Consider the following 10263-nt stretch of genomic DNA (forward strand, 5'->3'; position numbering starts at 1 on the left):
ATTGTTGCAATAACCTGGTTAGTTCAATTTTCAGAGAGCCAGACTCTGTTTGAGGAGAGTAAGTTCACCCACCCATTGTATGACAAATACAAAATATTAAAATAAATATACCAGCAAATATCCATGTGTGTATTTTTTCCTGTTAAAATGTTTGCATGTATAACCTAATTTCTCAGCACAAAGGGGCTCTATCCAGGGTCCTGCCGCTGGAGGGAGAGACAGACAGACAGACAAATAAAGGCAAGTATCTGTGATTTCCTTTAACTCATTTTATTGAGTAACGATGGACATTTCTGGAGACCAACAGTATCTGTTAAATCCGGACTCTAGGAGACAGAGCAAAACGGACTGAAAACATAAAGAGAATTAGCGATCTTAACATCACTACATTCAACAATTTAACACATCAATATTATAAATTACAGTTGTTGGTAACAAAAAGAAAGACTTTTATTATTCTTATGTTAGTAGCAGATAGCTTTGGAAATAGGGTTACTGTAAGGTTACTAACATGATTGTCTAAACACCATCTATACTGCAGGCGCATGTACATCCTCCAGATCATGTTCAATGAGCCGTTTCAGGTCTTTCTTCCATGTTTGGCTTATTCTTCCCAGTCTGCACTGCCAGTATTATTCCACAGCAGTTCTTGCCTCCCATTCCTATCCACACTTAGAAAGCTTTTCTGCTACTTTATTTTTATTTTGGATTTAACAGCAAGTTTATTTCATTATGAATTAAGGCAACACAGTCCACAAAGCACACTATTTAAATAATTCATGTGACAGCAATCAATATACAATAGACCTTTTAGTATTCGCCTGGCATTTTACTGTACAATAGACTATTCTGTTCTTTGTCATACAAAAGTCACATAATTACAATAATAATAATAATAATATAAAACCTGGTTACAGTAAGTCAACCATTTCAGTGCAACTTTCATGCAAGATGCATCTCAAATGCATTTCTAGGCCACATTTGATCCAAGACTGTTCAATCATTGTGTATGTATCAGGCGGGCCCTGTTTTCGGGCCAAACAAAAACAAAAACTGTCATTCTTCAGACTTCAGCCATTCCAGCTGCGTTGTGGGACACGTGACAGCTGGTGGTGACGCCATGTCTGGCCCTTGTGCCCTCAGTCGGACAGCTGTTGGTGATGTCATGTCTGCCCTCCGTCTCTCTCTGTCCTCACAAGCTCAATTCTGCACTACCCCTGTGCTTCACTTCCAGCACACGATGATATTGGGGTCATTCTCCAGTTGTTCATCCAGCTCTCTGTAGCTCATCCCTGTAGAAACAGGAGCACAGCTGTCAAGAGGGGGTGTAAATAAAACACATGCTTCTTTCAGTGGCTCAAAAACTAGAAGGGCATAGAAACGTCCCCAAACAAAGAAGAGGGAATCTTAACGTGGAGGTGAAGTTGTATTTTTGTTTTGTTTACATGACTTTAAAGGTATAATTATCTCAATCTATCTACTTTATTTTTATCCCATGAATGACTGTTTTGTGTTCTCCACTCTCAGCCTCTTGCTCACGCGTCACCTGTTTTGCAGCAGATTTCGTCGTAGCTATGGCAGCCGGTGTAGAGGCGCGGCGGGCGTCTCCTCTCGTCCCGAATGGCCTTCACTGGGTACTTCTGCAGCCGGCGGATCAGCCTCTTGACCAGTCCGAACTGGATCAGCCTCCTGACAGAGACAAATGCGTTCAGTGGACTCCCTTTGGTCCAGCACCGGGCATTACTGTTGCTTATTTGGCCAAAGCTAAGATGACTTGCCAGTGACAGTCCTGCAAGCTCATTTAAAATTTCACAAGAATGTGGGAAAAAAGCCTATATATACAGGCCTGGATCTTAAACGTATGCCCCATTCAGTTTGTATTGAATCGTGTTTGTGTTCAGCCTTTCAAATCAAGCTCTGAACTGAAACTGAAAAAACAGCAGCATGATGCCATGATGTCTCCAGTGTGGGCTGAGAGACATCATCTTTGTGAACATGTCAGCCGAGGAAATCTGTGAAAACACTGTGATTTCATTTCCCACTAGTTTTCTAAAACAAAAGGGGGGAAGAGATCATGATATTAGTAAATGCACTGAATGGGTTTTTTAATTTATTTATTCAATGCCATGCACACTGACCTCTCGTCCACTCTCTGCAGCTGCTGTGCGTATCGGGAGCAGAGGTCTCGCACGGTCGTCCCCGGACTCAGGCCACAGTATAGCTGAAACACGTCCCTCAGGCTGGCCCTCTTCTGGCCTGAAACACGGGCACAGATGCAGAGACGCACGCGGGAGGAACTCGGCCCAGAAATATTCATATTCCACTGTGGAAGTGTCTTTATACTGGACTAGCATGTCAACCGGTCCAACACTGGGCTGCCTGCTGTAATCAGAAGTTACAGTAAAGCTTCTTTGAAGGTCTTTACCAAGTGCAAAATCCAAACTAAACTGTTCTGTAAAAAACATATCAGCAAATCACCCTTTGGTACGGAGTTACAGCCCACAGATGGCCCCCTCCGCCTAGCCCACCCCAATTTACCTGACTTGGTGACGTACAGCAGACACTCCTCCTGCATCGATTTGTCATCCATCAGGTTTTGGACCTTGGGGGTGGTGCAGTAGACATTGGAGTACTGCAGAGACAGACAACCGTGTTGGTGTGAAGTTACACAACACAAAAACAACTAACAAAACCCTTCAAACATTTACAGTTGTAACACTGGAACTCTGGCGCCTGCTTTCTTACCTGAAATATTGAGACCAAGGTCACAACTTCATAATACCTGTGTGGAGAAAAAACAGCTGCAGTACTGTCCTGTGTCACACAGTTTTATAACTAGCCCTGCACAGACTGTGGACAAATGCTGACATCAAGGCTGCATTTAAAACTTCCCATGTGTGGAGGCACATGCATCTACCAGGGGCACAGAATTTGTGCCTCAGATCTGTAAAGGACACGGAGCTGCGTTTAATTTACATGCTTGAAATTAAAGAGGCTCCTACAGTAAGTTCTGCACAGCGATCCGCACAAGATTGAGCTCCACGTCAGCTTCTGCAGAGATCTTCTGAATGTGACGGAAGCCATCGATGTAGGGCAGGATCTGCAACACAGCCAGTGCTTATTAATCGCACCGCACAGTCAGACAGACAGTTATCTCATATTAAAACTTCATATGCATGCTGGGGACTTTTGCACTTGCTCTTGTATTTGGCAGGGTGTGGGGAAAAAGTCCTGGGCCTGGTGCTGTCCAGTGGGTGCTGACCTGCTGGGTGGTGAGGTCCCACTGGGACTTGATGAACTGGTCCTTGCACTGTGTGAAGACGGGCACGTCGTACTCCTGCACGATCAGCGGATCCTTCCGCTGCTCTATCAGTTTCAGGTGGATGGTGTTGGACTCATCTGCCAAAGAGTTGGAGACAATGAGGGGAGCAATTCCCAAAGCCCATCTACACATTTCCACATCTAACATACTCTGTTGGATGTGGCAACTTAGGCAGTAACACACACAGACGTGAACATTAGTTTCTTTATTTCCACAAGCAGGGAAGGAAAGAAAGAACTGGTGTCCTTTTCCCAGGAATGGGTAAATCCTACAGAGTTTAATGGCTTAATGTCTTCCACAGACGAGGACTGGAGGACAGGAATTGATTTCACTTGTGACAGCAGATACTGATTGAACACTAAAAAGATCAAATGGTCAGGGTGGGAATGGAGGAATAAATATAGCAAATCAAAAAACACATCAGTTATTCAGACACATGCTGCATGTTGTGCCGGGACCTCACCAATGGGCAGCGTGCATGAGCCCTTGGCATTGAGCTCCTCCAGCAGGGTGGACATGATGGGAACCAGCTTCTGCTTGCTCTCCTCATTGGAGATGAAGCTGCTCTCCAGCTGCAAAACAACATAAAAAGGCACAAATGGTGGAAACGCGTCAAACGCACTGCAGCCGTCCTGCGCTCTGTCACTGCTGCTGCATCTCAAACCGTTTCTGTTGCAAACAGCCTTTTCACAAGTCAGATACTTCAGACTCTGAGGCATCTAACAACACTGCGTGCTGACTGGGACATTTCTACACATATCTGAGCTCCAAAATGTTATTTGAAGCAGCAGTTTCCTCCTTTCAGAAGCCACAGACCAAACCTAAAAACTCAGAAATACATTATTAACTAAACGAAACCCATCAGAAAAGCAAACACTTACTCCAATACTCTAGTCTAATATCTCTGTGAATGTTGTGCAGCGACTCTATTTAAGTGACAAGGCTGACAATGTACCTCCAGCGTAGTCAGGTATCCGGACAGCTTTTTGACAATGGGCTCCAAGGCACAGGTTTTGGTCTGGGCATCACACACAAAGCCCAGGTTGAAGAGCAGAGCGTTGCGGCTGTATTTCTTGTGCTCGATGCACACAGGGCAGCCGATCAGCTTCTTCTCCATCGCTGTGCTGCACCAATGAAAACGCACACACTGGCATAAGGCTACACAACTCATGGGAACAAAGTCTCCCTAACAATGTGTCTCTGATGGTGTCAATTCTACATATATTTTATGTAATCGATGATGGCAACTACAATAAATACACAGAGGACCATGTTTCAGAGAAAGATTAAGCAGTTTGCCTAATGCATTGCAGTGGCCTAACTCTCTTCATTGTACAAGTGCAAAGTTTTCATTTTTTACAACATCAATTATGAGTACATTCGTTTGAACCTGTTCATCACAAGAATACACAGGCGTGTGGAAGTACAGGAGCCCCACTCACACTGTGATGAGTTTGTTCTGCAGCTCAGGCTTGGTGATGATGTAAACCTGCACCGTATCAAAGAGCTCCCGGGAGATATACTCTTCTGGGACCTAAACACAAAGCAAGGAAACAAGCACCGGCGCCTCCGCCATCAGACAGACTTCAAACAGAGGCAACACTGACGTCTCAATAAAGAGGATCAGGTTTCTAACCGGCAGGGAGGGACGGGGTTTCGTCTCACCTGGTAGGTGATCTTCGGGCCCAGGGTCGGGTGGAACTCGCTGAAGAAGATGCACTCGATCTGGCTGTTGCTGCCCATGGCCTCTCTACTGACTCGACACCGCGTGATTCAAACGCAATTTAAACGTGATGCATCCCTGGTGACGTTACCATTTCAATCCAGGCAATGCAGGTACCCCTTTAACAGTGGACATCATAATAACACGTCCGTAACAGTACACGTAGAGCAGCGCTCTTAACTCAAAGTAATATTTTTACTGTCAGATTCCGACCAATTATTTGCTCTTATTAAATTATTGTTATTGTTATTGTTTTCATTATTATTATGAATGAACTGCGTGAGTTGTTACTGCTCATTACCCACAGCACAGAAAACAACACACTGAAACCCGGAAATGCTTTTATTCCCGCACTCTGATTGGTGCGTTTCTAAAGGTCGCCGCATCACATGATGAAGTAGGAAGTCGGACCTGCCCACGTGTTCCGGCAGCAGGGCTCGGTGGGGCGGGGCTAAACCACAGACTCGAACGTCATTGGTTCACTAGACCGGCGCGGATTTGCGTAGGTCACGTTTGCCTGGTCACTCTGCTGCTATAGGCGGAGATTGTTGTGATTGACAGGCGCGCTGGTTTCCGCTGTGCTGGGATCAGAGGACGCCGCCGGGCCGAGCTGATTGGCTGCGTTGGCACTTTGTTTGCGTTCAAAATCAATGTAACTCGGATTTCTGTGATTGACACAATATCATCACGGCAGCCTTCCGTCCGCTGCGAGACAGACATTGTTTCATACAGATCTAGCGGTAAGTTACGTGTGTTGATCATTCGTTTAAACAGAAGTGTGCGACAACTGTGCCGAAGTCCATATCGTACACCAGTGCTGTGCAGTGGGTTTTATTTGTACAAATTAAACGTCAGAAGTGTACAGGTGAACGTTTACCAGTTTAATAAAGTATTGATCCAGTGGCCTAGTCGTCAGTGCCTTTTTTAATGATGATATTTGGAAAAGATAACGGTTTCCTCATTGTAAGACGGCACTGTTCACAGCAGCTCATTGCAGTGTGTTATTACCCCTGGCTTTATTTGTCATTTAAAATATGCGCAGTATCATAAGCCCTGCGGTTATCAGTGCAGCTCTGGACTGTCCTGCTTCAGTGTGAGATTCACAGCTTTGCTGACCGACAGCTCTTCCCTGGACAGGGTGCCGGGGTTTCACTGCACAAGAGGGTGACCCGGACACAGCGCCCCCCTGAGGAGAGGCAGTGACAGCTGGGCCTCTCTGGATGGGGCTGCCCTTGACGAGGCTCTCGCCCTGACCTTGTGACCGGGAGAGTGTGAGGATGGTGCAGGCGCTGGAGCCCGAGCCCAGGGTGTACGGCCTGCTGAGGCGAGCCTCCGGCGTGGCCGCGCACCTGCTGTGTCTGGGCTTCACGGTGTTTGTGGCGGTGCTGGCCCGGCCCGGGACCAGTGAGTATCTCCAGTAGGGGGTGGGCTGCATTAGGGGGCTGACCACAATGAGGAAGGCTTTCCAAAAGCTACCCCAGGGAGGGCCTTCATCTAAGGGGTTTTGATCAGTGGTCATCAAGTCTGGTCCCGGAGGAGCCCCTGCCCTCCTGGCTTGTGTTCCAGCCGAGCTCTCAATTACTTTATTGAACCCTTAATTGAACTCATAATTTCCTAAATCAGAACCTTTTAATTATTTTAAACAGTAGGGTTTTAGGTTAAGTATGAAGTTATACAAGAAACTTATTGTCTTCTTAAGGAGCCTACATTTCATAATTTAAAAAGTAAAATGTAAGCAAATGATTAGTTCTATTAAGGGTCCAATTAAGTAATTGAGAGCTTGGCTGGAACAGCAGGGTGGGGGCTGCTGCAGGACCAGGGCTGGGAACCACTGGTTTAGATGGTTTAACAATCGCTTACCTGCAATGTTCTGCATATACACAATATTAATTAACATCGCTGTGTATTCGTAAAAAGACTTAAACTGCAAGTCCTCTCCCAGCAACTTAATTGATCCCATTGATCGACATTTCAAAGCTGATTTCAGTTTCTGAAAAGAAAAAGGTTACCTGTTTCAGAACTGAGAATCAATTCAAAGGGCTGTTCATCATACTGAGATCAATTCGGGGTAATGTGCAGTCATGGAAAGCTGGACTGGAACCACACAGAGCACTCAATTTGTGAAGTTCAGCATGAAGTTAAGAAAAGAGGGTTCGTTGCCTCTGCAGACGGCAGTGTTTGGCAATAATAATCTGTGATAATAATATCCAGCGGTTGTTTTGATTGAGTTCCAGTCTCCAGGTGCTGCTGGACTTTTCCATTGACTTTCTCTTTCATTTTTCAGGTTTGTTCTCTTGGCATCCGTTCCTGATGACCCTCTCAGTAAGTAACAACCAGCACAGTTTAAACTTTAAACCTGTTTAATTGAGAAGTGGACTCGAGACATTGCTGGTGTGCGTTACATGGTGCAGGCACTGTGGTGGCTGAGCAGCACCTGTCGTACGGTCAGGAACAATCGTTTATTTGTTTTGATTCATGAGACGCGTTGGAAATCCCCTGGATGTAGACAAAGCTATAAGGGTAGTGACTGGAGTGCTGCGGAGAAAGGAAGAAAGAACAAGTGACTTCACGCTGCACTCAACATCCCAGCTCCTCTTCACGAGGACGGGTTGTGGAGCCGTGTGGCAGCTGTTCCTAAGAAGCCTGTTGTGTTTCAGAGTATTGTCTGATCGTTTCTCCTCTCTCTCTCAGTTCTCGTTCCTCATGACGGAGGCCCTGCTCCTCTTCTCCCCAGACTGCTCTCCGCTCCAGCACTTCTCTCACAAGGTGAAAGGTCGCTACCACTGGATCCTGCAGAGCCTGTCTGCCTCCTGTGCTGTGCTGGGACTGGTGGTCATCTTCTACAACAAGCAGCTCAACAACAAGTCGCACTTCGTCACGTGGCACGGCCTGGTGGGCCTGCTGACCGTCCTGTATGCGGTGCTGCAGTCCCTGGGGGGGGTCTCCCTGCTGTATCCCAAGCTGGTGAAGCGCTGGTCTCTGTCCAAGCTCAAGCGCTACCATGCCACCTCGGGCCTCCTGGCCTACCTGCTGGGCTGCACCAGCCTCCTGCTGGGCATGTGCTCCCTGTGGTTCACCACCGCAGTGCATAGCCTGGGCTGGTACCTGGCCTCTTCCTGCCCCGCCCTCACCGGCCTGGTCCTCATGAACCAGGTGACCAACGCTTACGTGGCCAGGAAGCGCTTCTAGTCTGTGGCTCGAACAGATGCCCTTCTGCCACACGATTGCGCACTTAGGAAGTCTCCTAATGGGGGTGACACAAACGCTCCCCAGGTACAAAATATGTCCTTTTTAAATTGTAGGAATTGGAAGATGTCTGTAGAGTTCTGATTAAGTATTATAATTTCTCCGCTTGCTTCTTGGCCTAAATCAAAGGAAGGGCTTCACCTGGAGAGAGACATCCTTGTTGACGAGTATTGGACGAGGCTTTGAACCAGGGGTGGAGATACACAAGTGCCAGGGGCTGGTTTTTTATACTTCTTACCTATTCTGAGAACGGTTGTACGGAACGACACGTGGAGTTGAAATAAATCTGTGATGCGTTTGGGCTTCATGCATACCGTTGTGACGGGCTCTGCAGCTCCTACGATCTGTCTGGGTCAGAGTGCAAGTCTTCCTCTCCTGCTGTGAATGTGGAAAGGGCATTAATGCAGCAGGGGACCTCTGTGTCTCAGGGTCTCCATCGGAGCACTTGTGTTCAAGGCTTTTTTAACTGCAGTGTTTCTGTCAGTGCAGTGTCTACAGCAGTGCTTCTGTCTTTTAAACGAGTGCTTTCTCATTCTCCCCAGTTTGTAAACCAAGTCCCTAATCTGTTCTGTTCCTTTCTGGTCAAGATGAAATGAAGCCGACTCTGTTGTCGGGTCACAATAACAATTGCCATCGTGCAGTGCTGATTAAATCCCTACACTAGCGAATGAGTGTCTGGGACAGTATGTTTATATACATCTTCCTGTCCTTCATAAAATGTATCTATAGTCCAGTCATTCATAAAGCCATTGTCTGAATAGGAGGGGAGGGGGGCTTGTACGAGGTAAATGCTACTGCATTGTTAATCTGGAATAAAGAAACCCTAAAACACCAGAAGGTTCCGGTACAACTATATCTGAATACGGAAGAGGCCGCTTAAAGATCTGATTGTACGACAGAGTGGCGGCTCTGATGATATTCTTGAGAGAGAGATTGTCTTGATTTTCAGTGTGTGGAGAGTGTAATGAATTTGATATGTCAAATCTCGCATGCCGTTGGGGAGAGTGATGTCAAAGTAACCTTTGCCTTATGTTAACCACAATCAAAATACATTTGCTTCCTGCAGGTCATAATTTTTACACACATTGTTACTTATATATTTTGAATAACCCAAAGCAAACCAAAAAACAATGGCACAGGAATTATGTAATATATTTTTGTAAATTTTGTAAATTCCCAGTTCGGTACAAGTTGTCTTGAATTGGTGGAATAAACCCTGCTGATTGTACTTAATGCAAACCAAGGTTTTTATAAATATTAACAAATGCAAGAAAAAAATAAAATCTGCCTCCCTGTACAGCTTGAACAATGTATATTTGTTTTTAAATCTGTCCATTTGATTAATTTGCCTATTTTAAGTAACTTTTGCACTTCTATGCAGCAGTACTGTACTGAAATAAAATAAGAGAAACCCAATTCAATGGAGTATTTTCAATTGTTTTGTTTGCAGAGCCTGCTTAATTTAAGAACATGGCTATCTGTGCATATAGGGGTGACTAATATATATCCTTTAATGTGAATTTGTACTACAGTGGATTATATAAGATGTTTTGCCTTTAGAGCAGCTATAATTCCATTTAGATTTGAATGTGTAAGTCTATTAATATTTTAATGTGTGTGTGTGTGTGTGTGTATATATATATTAACACACTTTACTTATTTAAAGTTGTTTTTACTCTTAAGATTAATTCAATAGAATCCAGTTCTGTTGCTGAATGTGAGCAGCTCTGGATAAAGACCTCACCCAACTGTGTATGTACAGTTAGGTCCATAACTTTTTGGACAGCGACACAATCATCATCATTTTAGCTCTGTACGCCACCACAATGGATTTGGAAGGAAACAATCTTTCATCTTTAATTTGAGGGTAGTGACATCCAAATTGGGTGAACGGTTTAGGAAATGCACCCATTGTTATATGTGGTCCCCCAATTTTAGGGGCTCAATAGTATTTGGACAAACTAACATAATC

The 10263-nt window shown here is 45.2% G+C and overlaps 2 protein-coding genes across 3 annotated transcripts; one reads left to right on the plus strand and one right to left on the minus strand.

Annotated features, from left to right (window-relative positions):
• Nucleotides 1-254: 254 nt before the first annotated feature.
• nprl2 (NPR2 like, GATOR1 complex subunit) lies at nucleotides 255-5382 on the minus strand. The gene is made up of 11 exons (XM_066697528.1): nucleotides 4988-5382; nucleotides 4765-4856; nucleotides 4278-4446; nucleotides 3786-3894; nucleotides 3263-3399; nucleotides 3003-3100; nucleotides 2746-2782; nucleotides 2539-2632; nucleotides 2139-2256; nucleotides 1547-1689; nucleotides 255-1292 (listed from the first exon to the last, which is right to left on the minus strand). Exons 1-11 carry the CDS (start codon nucleotides 5063-5065, stop codon nucleotides 1225-1227), a joined length of 1143 nt encoding a protein of 380 aa, XP_066553625.1. The 5' UTR covers nucleotides 5066-5382; the 3' UTR covers nucleotides 255-1224.
• A 234-nt stretch (nucleotides 5383-5616) lies between these two features.
• Nucleotides 5617-9707, plus strand: cyb561d2 (cytochrome b561 family, member D2). 2 transcript variants are annotated; one of them, XM_066697530.1, is made up of 4 exons: nucleotides 5617-5785; nucleotides 6168-6449; nucleotides 7330-7367; nucleotides 7737-9707. In XM_066697530.1, exons 2-4 carry the CDS (start codon nucleotides 6323-6325, stop codon nucleotides 8232-8234), a joined length of 663 nt encoding a protein of 220 aa, XP_066553627.1. In that variant the 5' UTR covers nucleotides 5617-5785; nucleotides 6168-6322; the 3' UTR covers nucleotides 8235-9707. The 2 variants fall into 2 exon arrangements, with proteins under 2 accessions (XP_066553627.1, XP_066553626.1); XM_066697529.1 differs by having other exon boundaries at nucleotides 6183-6449.
• The last annotated feature ends 556 nt before the right edge of the window (nucleotides 9708-10263 follow it).

Source organism: Amia ocellicauda, chromosome 3 (assembly GCF_036373705.1).
Source record: "Amia ocellicauda isolate fAmiCal2 chromosome 3, fAmiCal2.hap1, whole genome shotgun sequence".
NCBI lineage: Eukaryota > Metazoa > Chordata > Actinopteri > Amiiformes > Amiidae > Amia > Amia ocellicauda.